The sequence below is a fragment of the Bos javanicus genome, chromosome 9 (assembly GCF_032452875.1).
Source record: "Bos javanicus breed banteng chromosome 9, ARS-OSU_banteng_1.0, whole genome shotgun sequence".
Classification (NCBI taxonomy): domain Eukaryota; kingdom Metazoa; phylum Chordata; class Mammalia; order Artiodactyla; family Bovidae; genus Bos; species Bos javanicus.
The window spans coordinates 89,731,993-89,753,588 of NC_083876.1; the positions used below are offsets into that span (position 1 = coordinate 89,731,993).

The window sequence follows — 21,596 nt, forward strand, 5'->3', positions numbered from 1 at the left end:
TAGACAGTGAGAGTCTATTTCCTGAGGACCAGGCGCCAGGAGCCCTGGGAGGTGGAGGCTGTGATGGCCTCAGATGTCCTTCCCAGGACCACTGCGCTGCTCACCACAGAGACCCCACCAGGGTTTGGTGTTTGGCTTCTGGCAGTACAATGACCTTTCTTCCTGATATGTGTCACAATAGATCCAGCCTCTTTTCCTGGAGGGACCTGAGTAACAGCAAGGGTCTGAAAGGGCTTCTTGTTTATCTCTGTTTCACAACCTTCAAAAACTAATTGTTCACCAGTCCGGCAGACATGCTCAGGGCTAGAGTGACCTTTCTATGAGCTTCCACAATGATTATTCCAAGGATTCTCTCAACTTAAATTTAATATATTAGAACTTTAAAAACAAGAAAGCTTTCTAAAGTTTTGTTGTTGTTGTTGTTCAGTTGCTCAGTTATAATCCAACTCTTTGTGACCCCATGGACTGCAGCACACCAGGCTTCCGTGTCTTTCACTATCTCCTGGAGTTTGCTTAAACTCATGTCCATTGAGTCAGTGATCCCATCCAACCATCTCATCCTCTGTTGCCCACTTATCCTCTGACCCTCCATCTTACCCAGCATCAGGGTCTTTTCCAATGAGTTAGCTTTTCCATCATGTGGCCAAAGTATTGGAGCTTCAGCTTCAGCATCAGTCTTTCCGATGAATAGTCAGGATTGATTTCTTTTCGGATTGACTGGTTTGATCTCCTTGCTATCCAGGGACTCTCAAGAGTCTTCTCTAGCACCACAGTTTGAAAGTCTCTATTCTTTGACACTCAGTCTTCTTTATAGTCCAACTCTCACATCTGTACATGACTACTGGAAAAACCATAGCTTTGACTATACAGACCTTTGTTGACCAAGTAAAAGTCTCTGCTTTTTAATATGCTGTCTAGATTTGTCATAGCTTTTTTTCCAAGGAGCAAGCATCTTTTAGCTTTGGGGCTGCACTCACCATCTGCAGTGATTTTGGAGTCCAAGGAAATAAAATATGTCACTGAAAAAGTGGAAACAGTGACAGATCTTATTTCCTGCAGCTATTGAATCCTAAATTTCAATGTCTCCAGTTACTCTTTGAAGCGTGACGTTGAGATACGGTCTGAGCAGGACACACATGGCTCTCTCCAAAGGTTAGATGAACAGAGTTTCATGAAGATATTAGAGTTTAATAAGGATTGAGGAGAATTTAGTAAATACGTTGAGAACTAATGAGGTGGCAAAGGACCCATGGAATAGCCTCAGCCCCTGAACTTTTGGCACCTGTAGGGCTGCAGGAGAGGGGCCACTGTGCAGATTCTGGGTCTTGAGAGAGGAATGTAGTCTCTTCCAAACCATGGCTTATGGAGAATAAATATTCAGAACATTTCTTTCTCTAATCTTCAGTCCCTTAGTTTTCTACTAGTGTCTCCCTTTGGCTAAGTCCAACCAGAAGCCAGAGGACCACAGAGCATAGTAGAGCAGAGAACAGATGCAAAGGGGCAACTGGAGAGTGTTCAGTAGAGGGAGGCATTCGATATATGCATAAATTATGCATATAACACGTAGGCATTTACATACAAACATATTATCCAAGAAAGTGAAAGTGAAAGTCACTCAGTTGTGTGTGACTCTTTGCAACCCATGGACTGTAGCCTGCCAGGCTCCTCTGTCCATGGAATTCTCCAGGCCAGAATCCTGGAGTGGGTAACCGTTCCCTTCTCAGGGGATCTTTCCAACCCAGGGATCGAACCCAGGTCTCCTGCATTACAGGCAGATTCTTTACCATCTGAGCCACCAGGGAAGCCGTATTATCCATAGTGTATATTAAAAGTATATATATATACACACACATATATACACATGCATATATTTCCCAGTAAAATTATTGAAATGTAAAGGATTTAAGAATGCTAAGTTTAACACAACTTCTTAAACATCTTCCTTAACACGAGGCTCTAGGCCAGATGTCCACAAAGCTTGTTTGTGAAGGATCAAATAGTAAACATTTTAGGTCTTGCAGGCTATACGGTCTCTGTCATAACTATGCAGCTTGGCCACTGTATCACAAAAGCAGCCTCAGATAATACATATTTGACAAGCATTTCCGTGTTCCAATAAAACTTCATTGATGAGCACTGAAATTTTGTTTCATATAATTTTCAAATGTAACAAAGCATTTTTCTTCTTTTAATATTTTTCAGCCTTTTAAAAATGTACTTTCAGGCACTGAAATGAGTCTGTGTGTGCCTGTTGTTCTTTTCATAATATCATTTTCATTAAAAGTCTTAGGTAGGAAATAAGTTCTGCTAGAGATGTGGGAACATTGTGGAAAGATATGCCAAAGGAGGGGGGAAAGCAGATTTAAACAGTAAATTCGTATTTATAGTTTTGTGTTTACTGAATTTTATAGTAACAAAGTGTTCAGGATAAACTCAGCTACAGTATTTTTTCACATGGTTATTTTTCTGGAAAATTCCATAATTTAGCTGGATAAAAGACCTCTGGTTTACATCTATTTCCTTCAAGAAAAGAGAGAGAAAAAAAAAACCACCACACATTTTAAAAAAATCTAATCTGTGATTTAAGACTTATGAACCTGCAGATGGTGCTATGATCCCATTTTGAAATTCAGTTCTGCTTTCTATTAGTTTGAATTCATAGGAGAAAATGCAATTCTTTGATTTAGTTTACTTTTATTCAGAGGTATTAAGGTTGAATTAATTTTATTTTGTGTTTTATTATTATAATTTATTGTTATAATTGGAGAGACTGTCTTCACCATTGGAAAACCACTGTGGGTACTCTGTGTGAATGCTAAGTGCTCGCTTAGACCAAGTAATAAACAAACTTTTATGTCTTACTTTTAGTTTTTTTCTGCTTACCTTCAGCATTGGATTTCCTGTGACTCTCAATAAACATATTTTGCTGTTGCTGTTCTTAAATAAAATTGCTTCCCTGGGAATTAGGTGACGAAAAGCTAAAGATAAAAAGATTCCATATGAGAATAATGTCAACCTCTAGCTTGTAACCATCAGGTAAAAAAAGATTTCCTGGAATTAAGCCACAGGAACTCTGGCTTAAGTCAGAGCTGTCAACTGGGAAACAAATTTCCAGACATTTTGAAATTTAATTCATTTAATTTTTCTTGTAACTGGGTTAGAAAATATGATGAAGCATAGCAGGATATTCTTTTACTGGATTTGAATGAAGCAAATAGATACTGAAATCATAAAGTAGAAGGAAAGGGGGCTTAAGAGCTGTTACCCCTTCCCTCAGGAACTTACAAAGAAAAATGTAAAAATACATATCCTGGCCATTTTTTTAAGTAAAAGGAAGGATAGCATTTTACTTTGTTGTCCATGAAGTTGTTCAGGCTTCTGTATTTTTTACCTTAAACTCTGATTGAATGTATGCTAGGCTACTTTGAATTAGAAACCCACAAATAGAAATTAAGTATCTGTCAAAGTACTCCATAAAGGCTTTCCAACCAGTTCTTTGAAATCACCTGTCAAGTGATAAGTTGGAAATGTTATAAACTCTATGGATGTTGGTATATGTTCAGGGATACATAAAATTCCACATGGGGCAAGAACTTAAAAAATTGATGAGCATGACTTTTAAAAAGAAAGAAAAAAAATGACCCTTTGAGGCTATCTAATATGATAATTTATTAAGTTTTTTTGGATCATTTGAGATCATGTATGTGAAAATACATTAGGAATGATGACATTTTCTACCAATATGAAACAGCAGTACTGCTACTATTCTATGCAATAGTGTCCATATCACACTGTCTTAGAGGCTTTTTGAAAATTTACCCAGGGATTAGTCTCAACATAAGGAAAATGTAATAATAGAAAGAATATGGAAATCTATTTCTGGTGCTTTTACAATTAAGATAGATCTCAGAAAAGATTAAGTCAGAGTCTATATGAATAGTATAAAAATAAAAAGGCTTTAGGGCAATTGATGACTTGTAATAAAGGAGAATTATACATTGGTAAGCCCATGAGCCTAAGTATTTGTTGCTTTCTGCATCTGTTCCTACACATAAAATTCTTATTTTCTAAAGGCATTCCCAGTGGCCCTGGGCATAATACTAATCAGTCTTTTATTTCATTACTACTAATTAGAGATTAAAATATTTCACATGAAGCTCAGTACCCTTTTCTGTTTAAAGAAAAGTAAATTTCCTCTTTATATCTTACATCTTGAAGTTACTCACTCTAAATTTATATAAATCAAGTATAATGACAATTTAATAAGAATTTCAAGTCCTATTCATCCCATGAGAGTACTACTGTGACGTCTTTCCGAGAGCTGTGTGATTGCTCAGCCCAACGCATAAGCCCTATAAAATGATGGGCTTGAAATGCTGGTCAGGGTAGAGTGAGAAGCAGTTGCTGGCAATAGTAGCCAACCTCAGCCAGCACCAAGTTCTGGTTCAGCTGTAAGGGCAAGAGAACTCGTGAAGACTGTCGACTCCCAGGACTTCAACACCTGAGACAGCTCTCATAATCTCAACAGAAAGCTCTCAAAGAACACTATTCGGCAAAGTAAGTGAAAACTTTACTTTTCTTCTTTTTTTCTCCCCCTTACTCTGGAACTTTTCTCGGGATATATTGAGTTTTTATTTCTCTTGAAAAATAACTTTACAGTGTTCCTTCTTTACAACAATAAAAATGCAAGTTTCTCAAGTCATCTGGTTAAGTATAGAAATGCCTCAACTTCTCACATATGAATGGGTTTTCTGAATTCTTTAGTTGGAAATGCTTTACTCTGTTTTTTCACTCAATGCCAACTTTAAAATAATGCCTTCAAGTAGGGTTTTTTTTTTTGGCTTGTTTATAAATTTTTAACTGAAAGTTCAGTGGGTACATATGTATTGAAAGTTTCAACTTGTTACTTAGTGCTGTTCTTTCCATTTAATTTGTTAATTATGTGAACTTACAAAACATTTATTTTCTTCTGAGTTTAAATGCTGTGAGTCTTACAAACAGCACAAGAAACAGGCATCAAACTCTGAAGTTTCTATCTGCACCCTATTTACAAATGAAATGTGTAAGTCAATTAGATGTAAAAATATACAAGCTTTGCATTTGTTATATTTTTCCTCCTATGGCAGAAATTATTTTGGTGGTAATATGAACCTCAGTGATTTTTTGGTATTAATTTACACTATTAATTGAATTAGTTTGTTCAGACCCAAACTCCTTAAGGAGATTAAGCTCCCAGTAAAATTTATAATTAAAAGAGGAAAAATGTATACACAAAATAATTTTACTGATCTGTATCTATGTATTGGTATACATGTACCTATATACACAAATTATTAAATAGGTGACACTCCACTTTTCCATTACTCAGGTACTAAAAACTTAGAGTAGAAGAAGAAATGTCAGTTTCTTGAAGCTGCTTCATAGTTAGAAAATATATTAAACATGGATGTTACAACTCTGTTATGAGAAAATTGCCATTATGGTTGTTTCCAGTACTATAAAAGTATTGCATTCAATCTTGTGCCTAGTGAGAGAGAGGCAGAAGTTGAAAGGATCCTAATCTTTATCTAAGCACTGTTCACACACCCAAAAACCTTCTTAATTTAAAAAGTAATCATACTGCAGTTAAACACTTCCTGTAAGATATAAATTGCTTTTTCTAAACTCTTCATGAGTCCTCAGGAATTACTGCTAGACACACAGAGTTAGCTTTCAGGCACAGCTGTGGTTGGAAAAACTTACAGCTGTGATTGTCTCCCCTTCCAGGTCCTGCAATGGAAACAAGAAGTAAGCCCCAGCTTCTTGTGTTCCTGACGCTGTTCAGCGTGCTCTTCTCCCAGACCTTGGCGTGGCCTCTTTTTGGAGCACCTTCGGCTCTGAGGTAGGCTTTCTTTCAATTCAGACAGTTGAACATTCTTCCTCCATGTAAATGGGAATTTCTGATATGTTATTTCAGACAGCTCAATTTTGTAAACTATGTATTTTTATTAAAATCTGTTGGTTGACTTGTTAAGCAAGTTTTTTCAACTTTAGGGCAACATGATTGTTCTGAGTTTTGGAATTCACTCTCAGGGCCAGAAAGACAGTGTCGATGACTAGTTTTATAGGTAAGAGGGATCACATTTCCAAGCAAGGCAGAAAGAGGACTTGGATTTCCTTTCATTCAAACCAGTTTCAGTTGAGTAATTAGCTGTTCTCACTGTCACCTCAGTTCAGTTCAGTTTCTGATAGAAAAATATGTGTCTAGCTGCCCACTTCATTTGAGTTCATTTTTCAAGATCAATCAGCAAATAATCATGAACAGTTGATTAGTGGAATATGTATAAAATCATGTTGGACAGACTATCTAGGCAGAATCAATTTGTCAATGTTAAAAATTGTGAGATAATTAATCTACTGAGTTACCCTTCCCCAATGAGTGAATTTTAAGGTACTTAGTTTTTACCACAAATTCTTCGTTTTACTGCTCTCTACATTGCATTTCATATTTCAAATTCATATAATACAACTCACCTCTAAAGCTTTATTTGAAATAAATTTATGCTAAAGAAGGAAACAGTAAAAGGAAACTACATTAGCTTTATTTTTCTTTCCAGTTTACATGTCTTTGCTTATTTTCTCATTTCCAATTCTTTGTTCAAGGTAGGCATATGCTCAATAGAATGAATAATCTCTTAGCTGTTAGTGGTTTTCTGTGAAATTTGCTTAAAGTCAGATTGTATGTTGCTTTGATAATTAAATAGAACTAGTCTGTCGGAATAGTTATGAGATGAATAATCTCAAGAATGCTGAAGCTTACATTAATTGCTAAACTTCATTCTTAAAGAGGGCTGCTTGCTCCTAACTACCAAGAACTGCCTCACCCAAAGATACACAAGTGCCCAGCAGCCAACACAGTCTTAATAGAGTAACAGTGAAAACATGCACACGCATGATTTTAACAGTGTGCTGGTGTTCAAAACGTGCATGCACCCACATAGTCCATGCATAGGCAGGACTATTCTCGGCCTTCCAGTAAAGCATTGGATAGCCTTCATTAAAATTGTGCTATTACATAACATTGAAAACAAAATTCACTGAGTTTGAATGACTATTCAGAGACAGAGAGAGTCTTTGGACTTGGTCAATATATAGAAATGCACCACACCAAAGTGAATCTTTGAAATAAAATTTATGGACTCAGAGAAAGAAAAATAGTTAATACTCAGATCTTGAGAAATGTTGAGACACATGATATTGGCCGTCAAGAAATATGTGAATTGCTTGCAATTTTCATATTGAATATAAAGAAATTTCCAAAGTTTCTATTTTGTGTAAGATCTTTCTACCTGTGTACTTTGCAAAGTGAAGCTACTTATTGCCAAAGAAGTGTACTTTGCTTAATGTTCTGAAATTCTGAACTAAGTAGCTCTAACTTCTGTTATATACAGCTTGTAAAAGTTGTATGGCATCTGTTTTATAGAATAAACAAGAATTTTACTATTTACACTTTCATAAACTATAGAAGTCATTAATTCAACTTTGCCATCCACATATTATGAGTGGGTGATATTTCCTAAGATTTTGAGTATCTTATCTCAAATGACTATAAAACTGTAAGCACCAGCTTCTGAGAAAAGATTGTATTTTACTTTACCCTTTCCTACCAGGATGGGGGACAGAATACCATTTGAAGGAGCAAATGAACCTGATCAAGTTTCATTAAAAGCAGACACTGACATTTTACAAGATGCGCTGGCTGAAAATGACACACCTTATTATGATGTATCCAGGTGAGTTCATTTTTACTGAGTTTTATTTTAGCAAATACTTTTTTGAAATCTAAACATTTTATTTTTGTGTCACCATGAAGCTATTCTCATAGCATTGCACTATGAGTTTCCATATGTCGTGGCTTCATGCAGCCTGATTTATTGAAACTCTTAATGCTTGCATGATTTGTACTTGTAGAGATTGTAACAGGCCAAGCTAAGCAAGTCATCCACCTATATTCTGTTGCATACATTTTTAACATCAGAAATTATGTCAACAGTAGTAAAACTACAACATTTGAGATTCCGTGATGGAAAAAGTTCTAAGGCTAGAGTTTCACTTCTATGCAAAGAAAGGGTGTCTAATAATAAAAGCTATTCATTTCATAGAATATTGTCCAGAGCAACATTCCAGTATAGACAGAGTAACTCTATCCAGAAGGCAAAGCATGAAGTATAATTCATTTGGATGGAAAATTTGGTTTATAGATTTTTAGAGTCTATCTTAAGAGATTTTGTTTACAACCTTTTGGCAGAAGAAATAGCAAAAGGGATAATAAGGTTTGCTAAAATCAAAATAATTTCCCCTTGCATATATCTTTATTCAGAGTAGAAGAAATAAATCACCATGAATAAATAGAAAATAAATATATCTTCCCACCAATATTTTTTAGAAAAGAATTAGTTTTACAGATTCTATCAGGAAGCATTAATATTGAGATATGTTCCTTAAAAAGCTAACTTCTTCAATTTTTCAAAATTTGGGGCTGGAAATAAGTCACTAGAATATATTATTTATTCAGTTGTTTAGAAACTTCCTTTTGGACTTAAGTGTGAATGAGAAGCTATCAAATAAGTTGATGTTTCCTTTTTATTTAATGAGCCAAAATAATCTTTTAGCAAACTATTTACAAAATAATGACTATCATTTTTTCCTTGTTTCAGAAATGTCAGACATGCTGATGGAGTTTTTACCAGTGACTATAGTAGACTCTTGGGTCAACTTTCTGCCAAAAAGTACCTTGAGTCCCTTATTGGAAAACGAGTTAGGTAAAGAGAATTTATTACTATTAAAAAGCATGTTATGGTTATTAAATTAGACAATTATATCTTCACTGTAAGCAACTTATTTATTTTATTCAAAACTGATAACTCAATAATGTTTAATTTCATTATAAAATAATTTATATGCTTCAATAAAATATACTAGACCCATAGATTAAGAAAATAAGGTTTCCTAGTAATATCATATTCATAGGCTCCAGACACACTTATTTTTCTTAAATAATAATCATTTATAAATTGGCAAACAAACTGAACTAGACACAGTAAAAACAAAATAAGACGTATTCTAAACTGAAGCAAATTGTAAGACCAGCTATAGCGTTTGTATTTTACTTCCTGCTCAAGCTAAGCATTGGAAGATTTTGTCTTTAAATGGTTAATAACTGAATTTTATATGGCATTACTTAAATTGGCATCTCTTCATGAAGAAGAATTCATTCATGTCTTTAAGAAGTGTTTACTTTTAAAGAACTCTTTCTTCCAATGGAAGAACACAATTTCAATTAGTCCCTCATTTTTTTTTTATAAATTATTTGCTCAGTTAGGACAGAACGTCTAAAGGCACCCTAGTGAAGGTCAAAGTACATTGGATTATTCCATGCTCCCCCATCCTTAGGCTTAGAGGCTTTTTTCTTTCAGTTTTTTGGTGATAGAAAATGAGCTGGGTGTTGGAATTCCTTTTTATCTGACTCCAAGAAATTATTGTTTGACTTCCTTATCCTCATGTTTCTTAGCAATAGCATCTCAGAAGACCAGGGACCAATCAAACGCCACTCAGATGCTGTCTTCACTGACAACTACACACGCCTTCGAAAACAAATGGCTGTGAAGAAATACCTGAACTCAATTCTAAATGGAAAGCGAAGGTAAAGAAATGAGAACTTGCTAACATGGGAAATTATAACGGACTTTCCAAATAGTAGTTGCATATGGAGACATATCTCCCTCTCTACCTTTGAAGCAGTAATTCTCAACCTTAGCTAACATTAGATTACCCTGGAGAATATAAAAAATACTGATGTCTGACCCTAACCCAAAACCAATTGCCAGGAAATTAGTGTCCCTAGGCATGTGGCTGTGGACACTGGTATTTTTTGAGTTCCCCAGTTGATGCTAATGTGCCTCCAGGGTTAAAAATGATGACTGTAGAGACATCTAGTCTGGGTCTAAGAAAAGGTTTTATCAAAAGTGCTGCTTTTTAAAACATGTGAAGGACAGTTAACTGGCAATTTGTTACCACACGGAATTCCCTTTTTACCTGAAAATTCAATTATCTGTATTTTACCAAATTAAACCATGAATTATTTTGTCTTCTCGGATTCAGTAAAACCTGTCTTTCCATGGTATGTAAATATTGGAACACAATTTATAGGAAATATGATCTTTTCTCTCTTTTATTCCAGTTATTTTTATTTAGATGGGGAGTATGCAAGACAATTCTGTTTGGGTGAGATCAAGCAAGATGGATCTCTTTGCCCACCAGATTATAATTCTTTAGGAAAGCTTTTAGACAATTTAAGACTGAAGAGCCAGTCAAAGGTAATGACTCACCTGAAACAGAAGTGTTTAGCCCCCAGAGCACTTAACTGAGTACCTTGTACAGTCTAGGCCATTCTTCACCTTTTCTTTAGAAGCTTTCTCATCCAAGAGCCTTCACAAGCACAATTCTCTCTTTCTGGTCTGCAGCAGTGAAGGAGAGTCTCCTGACTTTCTTGAAGAGTTAGAAAAATGATGAGAAAGCTCTTTGGAGCAAAGCTGCTGACAACTTCCCAGTGGTGAGTATATCTGTGTGTTCTTACATGCTAGTAGGAATCATCTCAGTATTTAAGTAGGTAGGACTCACTTGGTAAAAAACATCATAATGTTCTCCCAGTGAGACCTTATCTAAGAAGGACGCTTCTACCTAAGTGGATCATAGCTTAGTAGAGCTTGAAACCATTCATACAGTGTTCTGATAGCGTGAAAGAGACAGTTCACAATGAGTAAACAGTTCAGTACCTCCTACTAGCTCAGACTCATTCCTGTCATTTTGAAGAAATATTGAAAAAAGAGACTGAATCATACTACTGAGAAAAACTGGCTTTCTCTTTGATAGTAAAGCCATGTTGCTGTTATTAAAGTCCAGTCTCACAATTGACTGTTAGCATCTCATTTAAGTATAAGGAAATACTACCAAATTAAAGTGTGGCTTGTTACTGTGAAAATAACAAGACACCCTGGGTCTCATTATATTTCTTTTTTTTTAAACTTTTTATTTTACATTGGGGTATAGCCAATTAACAAAGTTGTGACAGCTTCAGGTGAACAGCAGATATTGTAGTTCTTGAAACATAATAAACTTCATGGAGTAAAAGTCAAATTTAGCTTATTTTATCTATAAAGTGAGTGCAGATACTACGACTCTAGTAATATCCACTGTAAAACCTTTTTGGAGTAGAGAAAACACAAATAGATTTTTTTTTCCTTTGCTAAGTTGACAAGGTTGTCATCAAAATTGTTTTTGTGTGAACATGGACACAAGGCATATTTCTTTCCTGAGTGACATTAATGTTTACAGTAGCTCATAAAATATTTTTATAATGCTTGGCAAGTCTTTGAAGAAATTTCGTAGCATCACTATATCAAGTTGTCACAATTTTTCTCTAAAGGACTTTGAGGACAAACTTTTGGTTTTGTGTATTCTACAGTTTCTGTAACATCTGTTCAACTCTGCTACTGTAGCATGAAAAATCCCTGTAAGAGAGATATGTGGTCAAGGGTGTTGCAGGTGCCCTTTCCTCATCATGCACAGACATTTCAGAGAAACAAACTCCTCGAATGCTCAAAAAAGAGAGTAACATACAGATTCTCAAAGAAGTTTATCAAATAAGACTTTTCCATTAAATTAAGAAATACAATAGGCACTGAAATATAACAGAGGATTCATTACTCTGTCCCTTTAAGAGATTCCATCCTCCATTTTTTGCTATTTTGAATGGGTGACATTGGACAAATTCTTTTAACAGGAAGTTTTGCTGGTCAGCCAATTGTGAAAATTACAAATAAGTAATTATTTATGACTAGTTAAAGAACCCCTTCACATTCCAGCTCCCTTCCCAACAATAAGTTCTTCTGGAAGAGTTCCTCTTGATATTCCAAAATGTGATCCCCTCTCAAAAGCTGCTGATCAAGTGCAAAGATAAATATTTATTAAATGAGTGGATCAGTAAATGAAAGTCAGAGGCTGTAAATAAAAATGATTTTATGCTTAAAACACAAATTCTTTCTTTTTCAGAATTCTTGAAGGAAAACAATAAGTGAAGTAATTTTATTTTGAGTTCTACATAAGTAATTCAAGAAAACTACTTCAATATCAAAACCAAATAAAATACATTGTGTTGTGAATGTTGTGATTTATTTTACTCTGATGTAATAACTGTGATGTTTACATTGTAAATATTATTTGTGAGTTCTGAAATTTGTCTTTAACTCATGAGAATTCTGTGATTTCATGTGCTGTGTATCCTTTCTAATAAAAATATATTTAATGATAAGTAAATACTAGGTTAATTCCAATTATATGAGGCTTTTTGGAAGGATAGTAATCGAGCAAAATTGATGTGTTTATTTATAGGACATACTTAACTATGCAGAAGAGTGGAGCTGATAATTAGCACATCTAAATTTGAATGTTGAGCAGATAGAATGCTGTGTTAAATAAACTTCAGAGTATTTAAGAGAATGCCAAAAGCAAAGATAAAAAAATTATTTAAAAAAAAGATTTTCAGAAAATGTTGTGTGTTTCCATGTTCTTAGGCAGCATTCATTTTGAATGAGATTTTTAAATCTTTCAAATTTGAATGTCTAATTGCCAAATACTCTTCTGATTGAATGCTTCAGTTAAGGAGAATGGCCTCTATTTCTGACACTGAACTTTTCCTTTATGCTTGTGTTAAGTATGTGTAACGTGTAAACTGAACAGAACACTTGTTTTTCAGTGATAAATATTTTTTCCATTGTCTCTCAGATAATGCTTAGGTCATATCAGCTTTCTTCAGTGAAAGTACATTTGGAGAAACAACTATTTTTCCAAAATGATTGTAAGAAATTAAATATAGAAAATAAAGACCTTTGATTATCATTGCAGGCACTTTCTGTTGTTTTGATTCTTTATACTGTTTTGATTCTTTGCAGCAATTTGTTGTAGCTCCAAAGTTCCAGGAACTAAATAGTTCTTGTGATGTTTAGGGTAGAATTATATTTGACTTTGAGTGTGTTCTAAAATAACTATGACTTAAGTAAGAGAGAAATTTCTTTCTAATACAAGGCCAGAAGTAAAATGTCAAGGGTTAGCATGATGGTTCTGCTCCATGAGTCCCTCAGTAAGCTAAACCCCTTCTAGCTCACCCCTCATTTTCTAGGACATAGCCCTTTTCCTCATTATCCAAAATTGCAGCTAGGGTTCCAGCCATCACACTTGCATTTTAGGCAGCAGGACGGACGAAGAGGCATTGAAGAAAAGGGAAAAAAGAGTGCATGCTGATTCTCTCTTAAACCGATATCTTACATTAACATTCCCTGAGTAGGACATAGTGTTATAGTCAGAGTCATTTGCAAAAGACGCTGGGAATTTTTTTTTTTCTGGAAGATCATGTGCTCAGTGAAAAAACCAAGGTTCTATAACTATAAATCCCTCCTCTATAACTCTATAAACTCTAAAACTAGAACTCCTCCTCCTTGGAGGAGGGCATGGCAATCCACTCCAGTATTCTTGCCTGGAGAATTCCGTGGACAGGGAAGCTGGTGGGTTATAGTCCATGGGGTTGCAAAGAGTCAGACATGACTGAGCTACTAAACAGCAACAACAACAATAACTATAAAAACCCAAAAAAATGATTTAAAAAAATGAATAGGTCCATGTAGGGATTTTTTAAAATCCCAGGCTACGCATCTTAAATTCTCACCAAAAAGACTTAAAGAAATGACAAGGAAAATCAGGTTAAGTAGAATCAGGTAGCTCCTAACTATTAATGAAGAATCATCATCATTACAGGCAAAACCTTGCTCAGTTTCATTTGCTACAATTAGAACAAATGGCTACATGAGGAGAGACTAGTCTAGAATTACTAGTAATTGGAAAATAGTTTATACAAATTGAAATGAATTGGACTAACTGTACCTTTCCTTCATATCTGATTTCACAAATTATAGATCTTTATTAAGTGACTTATCTATGCAAAACACTCACTGCAGTGAAAACAGAAAACTTCTAGATACTATTTGCACACAAGAAGCTTATAAAGATCAAAGTTGGGCATCATTAAAGTGCAATTTGAATGTGAATCTAGAGTTTTATTTTATTTATGTATTTTCTTGGCCATGCCACACAGCATGTGGGATCTTAGTTCACTGACCAGGGATCAAACCCAGGCCCTTGGCAGTGAAAACGTGGAGTCCTAAACACTGGGCTGCCAGGGAATTCCCTAAAGAGTTTTGATTTTATCTCATTAATATGAATATTCTCAATTGACTCCCTATTCCTTCAAGAAACACCCCCATTCCTTCTCAATTGACTCCCTATTCCTTCAAGAGACATCAGTGACTGTGATGTACCAGGAGGATATCTGGGAAATGAGTGTTCTAGGCAGAAGCAAGATCAAGAGCAAGTGAGGGAATAGTCTGGCACATCTGAACAGCAAGGAAGGCAGGATGCCCCAAACAGTATGAGCTGGACAAGGACTGAGGAAGAGACAAGGTCAAAGATTTTACCAAGGACTAGAACTTGTGATGCTTCCTTGGTGGCTCAGTCGGTAAAGAATCTGCCTGCAATGTGGGAGACCTGGATTCGATCCCTGAGTTGGGAAGATCTCCTGGAGGAGAGAATGGCAACTTACGCCAGTACTCTTGCCTGGAGAATCCCCAAGGACAGAGGAGCCTGCGAGAGTACAGTCCATGGGGTGGGAAAGAGTCGGACATGACTGAGCGACTAAGCACACAGCACAGAACTTGTGAGGCCTCACAGGCCACTGTTAAGGGCTTGAGGAGTGAGAGGAAGAGACAATGCAGAATTTCGGATTTTCTGAAATGCATGTTGTCACGATCAATCTGACTGCTGTACTGGGAAGCGGGAGAAAGGGGGCTAAGGACTGAAGATGGAGACACATGAGGAGACTGCTGCTATGAATCGTGGGAAAGACAATATGGCTACCAGGGCACCAGTAGTGCAGGTGGTGAGGAGTGGTCTGAACACATTTCAAAAGGAGAATCAAGCTTTTCACTGATAAATGGAAGATATGAAAGAGAAAAGTCCAGAATGATTCCAAGATAAATGACTTGAGCAACTTGAAGGATGAGGTTTTCATTAAGTGAGATGAAGAACACTGTGGGTAAGGGGGTTCCTGGGGAAGATGAGGTCTGTTTTGATGGGTTAAATCTGATGTTGTGTAGAGTTGGGGAGAACTGTGAGGAGTTGAGGAGACACTGGGTTGGAGATAAATTACTGAGAGTCTTCAGTGTGTAGATGGGATTTAAAGACACAAAAGAGTGAGATCACCCAGGGACTGAATGTGGCTAGAGAAGAATCTCGACACCTGAAACCCCTGAGTGTATTCATTCACTGGGGCTGGCATCACAAAGCACCCCATACGGAGCCTCAAGCAGAAGAAGTGTATTGTTTCTGGAGGTTAGAAGTCAGGGGTCAAGCTGTTGGTGGGGTTGGTTCCTTCTAAGCACGGTGATGGAGAACTGAATCCTCTTTCCTGGCTTCTGGTGGTTTCCTGGCAGTCTCTGCTTGTGGAAGTGTTACCTCAATCTCTGGCTTAATCTTCTCATGGGGTTCTCCCTGTGTGTTGTGTGTCTTCAAATTTCCCCTTTTTTTTTTTTTTTTAACGAGGACACCAGTCATATGGGATCAGAATCCTTCCCAATGAACTCACTTTAATTTGGCTACTTCTATAAAAACCAGTCTCTGAGGAAGTTCACTTTCTGAGGCTCTGGTGATTAGGACTGCAACATATGGATTTGGGGGACACAATTGAACCCATGGGCTTCCCAGGTGGCTCAGTGGTGAAGAATCTGCCTGCCACTGCAGGAGCTGTGGGATATGCGGGTTCGATCCCTGGGTTGGGAAGATCCCCTGGAGTAGGAAATGGCAACCAGCTCCAGTATTCTTGCCTGGAGAATTTCATAGACAGAGGAGCCTGGCAGGCTACAGTCCATGGGGTCACAGTCAGACATGACTGAACACACAACAATTGAACCATAGCACTGAGACTTGCCAACATTAATAGTTTGGGTTATTGAGGAATAAATGGGGTTCAGTTCAGTTCAGTCGCTCAGTCGTGTCTGACTCTTTGCGACCCCATGAATCGCAGCACGCCAGGCCTCCCTGTCCATCACCAACTCCTCGAGTTCACTCAGACTCATGTCCATCGAGTCAGTGATGCCATCCAGCCATCTCATCCTCCGTCGTCCCCTTCTCCTCCTGCCCCCAATCCCTCCCAGCATCAGAGTCTTTTCCAATGAGTCAACTCTTCACATGAGGTGGCCAAAGTACTGGAGTTTCAGCTTTAGCATCATTCCTTCCAAAGAAATCCCAGGGCTGATCTCCTTCAGAATGGACTGGTTGGATCTCCTTGCAGTCCAAGGGACTCTCAAGAGTCTTCTCCAACACCACAGTTCAAAAGCATCAATTCTTCGGCGCTCAGCTTTCTTCACAGTCCAACTCTCACATCCATACATGACTACTGGAAAAACCATAGCCTTGACTAGATGGACCTTTGCTGGCAAAGTAATGTCTCTGCTTTTCAATATGCTATCTAGGTTGGTCATAACTTTTCTTCCAAGGAGTAAGCGTCTTTTAATTTCATGGCTGAAATCACCATCTGCGTGATTTTGGAGCCCAGAAAAATAAAGTCTGACACTGTGTCCACTGTTTCCCCATCTGTTTCCCATGAAGTGATGAGACCAGATGCCATGATCTTCATTTTCTGAATGTTGAGCTTTAAGCCAACTTTTTCACTCTCCTCTTTCACTTTCATCAAGAAGCTTTTTAGTTCCTCTTCAGTTTCTGCCATAAGGGTGGTGTCATCTGCATATATGAGGTGATTGATATTTCTTCCGGCAATCTTGATTCCAGCTTGTGCTTTTTCCAGCCCAGCATTTCTCATGATGTACTCTGCATATAAGTTAAATAAGCAGGGTGACAATATACAGCTTGACATACTCCTTTTCCTATTTGGAACCAGTCTGTTGTTCCATGTCCAGTTCTAACTGTTGCTTACTGACCTACATACAAATTTCTCAAAAGGCAGGTCAGGTGGTCTGGTATTCCCATCTCTTTCAGAATTTTCCACGGTTTATTGTGATCCACACAGTCAAAGGCTTTGGCATAATCAATAAAGAAGAAATAGATGCTTTTCTGGAACTCTCTTGCTTTTTTGATGATCCAGTAAATGTTGGCAATTTGATCTCTGGTTCCTCTGCCTTTTCTAAAACCAGCTTGAACAACTGGAAGTTCACAGTTCACATATTGTTGAAGCCTGGCTTGGAGAATTTTGAGCATTACTTTACTAGCGTGTGAGATGAGTGCAACTGTGTGGTAGTTTGAGCATTCTTTGGCATTGCCTTTCTTTGGGATTGGAATGAAAATGGAATGAAATTGGAATGACCTTTTCCAGTCCTGTGGCCACTGGTGAGTTTTCCAAATTTGCTGGCATATTGAGTGCAGCACTTTCACAGCATCATCTTTCAGGATTTGAAATAAATGGGGTAAAAAGGACTAAAAAGAAAAGCTAGTGAAACGGACCATATGGTTCTTGCCCCCACCACACACAGACCATGTCTTCTGTCTGTCTTTTGTTTGTGGAAAACTTTAGTCAAAGAATAAGTTTAATCAGAGAAGTGAGAAATGTGGAAACAAAGGAAAACAGTGAAAGGAGACTAATTAATAATAATGTAGTCATGAAGCGTAGTCAGGGACCTTTAGTCCTTTCTCGAGAGCTGTGGATAATATTCTGAGCCATATCCTGAGAGCTGTCTTATAGATACTAATACACCAGGTGGAGAAGTTAACTACATGATGATCAGACTATACCAGGACATGAGCTGCCACCATTCCGAGAACTGGCTGCAAAGAAATGGGAACAAATGGATCCTGGGAGGGAAGATTCAGTTCAGTTCAGCTCAGTCTCTCAGTCATGTCCAACTCTTTGCAACCCCATGAATCGCAGTGAAGATTAGCTGTGCCTAAAACAGCCATGCTGATGCTGGTAAGACCACTGACGATCAATTCAAAGATGACTTAGAGATGCTTGTGCTGTTTCTGCATGTAGAGCCTCTCCCCCAGTTTGTCTGTTAAAGCTCTCACTCCTTGCTTGTCATTGTGGGGGAGTCAGCCTTTGAACAGATATCTGCCACCCTCCCCCACCAATTGCCAGCATCTGAAATAAGCAAACTTTCCTTCCCTCCAACTGGCATATTTATTGGCTTTTGAGCGGGGAGTAACTGGATCCACACATACCTTTCGGTAACACTAGTAAAATAGGAAAAAGAATAGAGTAATTCTGGAAAACAAGTGAAGAAAATGGTTCAAGGAAGAAAGCACCCTTAACAGATTTAAATGCCGTTATTATGTAAAATAAGATTCATTTATTGATTTCTTAAGCAAGTATATCTAAGGAATCTGCTACGTGCCCACCACTGTTCTTGATTCTGATGATTTATCAGCGAAAAAAACAGACATAAATTCTTGCCCCCATGGAGCTTACATTCTATTAAGCAAAAGATCTGATAAATCAAATAGATAAGTAAAATACATGTTATGTTAGAAAATGATATATGCTGAGGAGAAAAAAGTAATGCAAGGAAAGAGAATATGAAGTGTTCAAGAAGAAGTTTAAAATTTCCCTTGAGATTCCTAGAGAAATTCTTACAGAAAGGTAAATTTGAGATACACTTAGAGAAGTGAGGAAATCAGCTGTGAGTTTCTATGAGAAGATCATCCTCAGTTCAGTTCAGTTCAGTTTCTCAGTCGTGTCCGACTCTTAGTGACCCCATGGACCACAGCACGCCAGGTCTCCCTGTCCATTACCAACTCCTGGAGTTTACTCAAACTCATGTCCATTGAGTCGGTGATGCCATCCAACCATCTCATCCTCTGTCATCCCCTTCTCCTTCTGCCTTCAATCTTTCCCAGCATCAGGGTCTTTTCAAATGAGTCAGTTATTTTCATCAGGTGGCCAAAGTATTGGAGTTTCAGCTTCAACATCAGTCCTTCCAATGAACACTCAGGACTGATCTCCTTTAGGATGGACTAGTTGGATCTCCTTGCAATCCAAGGGACTCTCAAGAGTCTTCTCCAACACCACAGTTCAAAAGCATCAATTCTTCGGCACTCAGCTTTCTTTATAGTCCATCTCTCACATCCATATATGACTACTGGAAAAACCATAGCATTGACGAGACAGACCTTTGTTGGCAAAGTGATGTCTCTGCTTTTTAATACGCTGTCTAGGTTGGTTATAACTTTCCTTCCAAGGAGTAAGGGTCTTTTAATTTCATGGCTGCAATCAACATCTGCTGTGATTTTGGAGCCCCCCAAAATAAAGTCTGTCATTGTTTCCCCATCTATTTCCCATGAAGTGATGGGACCAGATGCTATGATCTTAGTTTTCTGAATGTTGAGTTTTAAGCCAACTTTTTCACTCTCCTCTTTCACTTTCATCAAGAGGCTCTTTAGTTCTTCTTCATTTTCTGCCATAAGGGTGGTGTCATCTGCATATCTGAGGTGATTGATATTTCTCCCGGCAATCTTAATTCCAGCTTGTGCTTCTTTCAGCCCAGTGTGTCTCATGCTGTACTCCGCATATAAGTTAAATAGGCAGGGTGACAATATACAGCCTTGACGTACTCCTTTTTCCGTTTGGAACCAGTCTGTTGTTCCATGTCCAGTTCTAACTGTTGCTTCCTGACCTGCATACAGATTTCTCAAGAGGCAAGTCAGGTGGTCTGGTATCCCCATATCTTTAAGACTTTTCCACAGTTTGCTGTGGTCCATATGGTCAAAGGCTTTGGCATAGTCAATAAAGCAGAAATAGATGTTTTTCTGGAACTCTCTTGCTTTTCCAATGATCCATCGGATGTTGGCAATTTCTCTGGTTCCTCTGCCTTTTCTAAAACCAGCTTGAACATCTGGAAGTTCACGGTTCACATATTGCTGAAGCCTGGCTTGGAGAATTTTGAGCATTATTTTGCTAGCATGTGAGATGAGTGCAATTGTGTGGTAGTTTGAGGATTCCTAGAGGAGGGAATTCCAGGTGCAAAAGCCCCGGCATGAAGAGCAATCCTAATACAGTGAGGAACAGACAGGAGGCCAATTTGGCAGAAGTGGACAGAATGGTTAAGAGAGGATGGAAGAAACATAGTCGTTACGAGGAACCAGGCCACAGAGGACACTATAGGTCATTGCAAAACTTTGGCTTTTATTTTGGATGAGATGAAAAGCCATTAGCGAACTGTCACCAGTGACCTTCACAATAATAGTCCTGGTCCACTGATGAAGGTGAAAGTCAGGTCAGAAAGGGCCCAAGAGAATATGGAGGAAGGATCTATACCGTGAATATCTATAACTCCTAGAGTTGTTTTCCTGCATAGAGGAGCAAAGAAAAGAGGAGAAACTTGGTGGGGGAAAAAAAGAGGTCAAATAATTTTCTTTAAAAATTTTTATATTTACTTCGGTTGCATTGGGTCCTCATTGCTGGTTGCAATGAGCCAGGGCTGTACTCTAGTTGCAGTGTGTAGGTTTGTCATTGCGGTAACTTCTCTTGTTTTGAAATTATTTTGAAAGTTTAATAAAAGTTAAAGAGCTTTTCTCAGAAATACACACTCTTTGTGTGCATTCAGAGAATTCCCTGAATGTTACAGGCCCACGCATGGAATTTTAGGAGGCTCCTTGATTGGTCTTTAAGAAGCTCCACTCTAGTTGTTGAGTCCTGGTTGGAGTCACTGCAAATGGGGAAATGGTATGGAGATAATCGTTATTGTGCTCAGTCATGTCTGACTCTTTGCAGCCCCATAAACTGTAACTCTCCATGTTCCTCTCTGCATGCAATTTTCCAGGCAAGAATACTGGAGTGGGTTGCCACTCCCTACTCCAGGGGATCTTTCTGACCCAGTGATTGAACTCTTGTCTCTTGCATCTCTTACATTGGCAGGCGGATTTGTTACCACTAGCGCCATCGGGGAGGCCCCATTAAAGTTATCCGACAGACAGATGATAAGGATTTGAGCTAGACTGGTAGTAATGAGAAACAAAAGGAAATGGTAGAGATAGCTAACAGCAGGGCCTTTTCTAAGGACTTCACATTGTTAAATCATATCAAGTCTAGAAGGCATGTATCTTCAACCCATTTTTTTTAGATAAGGGAGCTAAAACACAAAGGAGAAGCAGACTCTTAGCCCTGGAAGCTCATGTGGAAGTATTCCATGCAGTCCCCTAATGGGTCATTACTATTATGTTGTTTTTTTGTTATAGAAACCCTCTGAAACACTGACCCTCTAATGGGTCTTATTTAAGACCCCAGAAAGACTAAATGACTTTTCCAATATACCATAATTATTTAGTGGCAGAGCAGGGACTAGACCTCAGATGCTTTCTTCATTTTACTCTTTCACACCCAGTACTGAAATTGGCAAAATTCAATGCATAGTACATGGATTCCCTTAAAGGCCCCTGCAGTCTCAGTCCCATCTCTGTAGAGGCTGCCCTGCCCTCCTAAAGGATCTCAGAGGCCAGACAGGTAA

General features: G+C 37.8%; 1 protein-coding gene across 1 annotated transcript; it reads left to right on the forward strand.

Annotated features, from left to right (window-relative positions):
• The first annotated feature begins 4,362 nt into the window (after positions 1 to 4,362).
• Positions 4,363 to 12,941, forward strand: VIP (vasoactive intestinal peptide). The gene is made up of 7 exons (XM_061428359.1): positions 4,363 to 4,557; positions 5,767 to 5,881; positions 7,650 to 7,772; positions 8,697 to 8,801; positions 9,551 to 9,682; positions 10,503 to 10,591; positions 12,091 to 12,941. The coding sequence occupies exons 2-6, from the start codon at positions 5,775 to 5,777 to the stop codon at positions 10,546 to 10,548; spliced, it is 513 nt and encodes a 170-aa protein (XP_061284343.1). The 5' UTR covers positions 4,363 to 4,557; positions 5,767 to 5,774; the 3' UTR covers positions 10,549 to 10,591; positions 12,091 to 12,941.
• Positions 12,942 to 21,596: the final 8,655 nt, after the last annotated feature.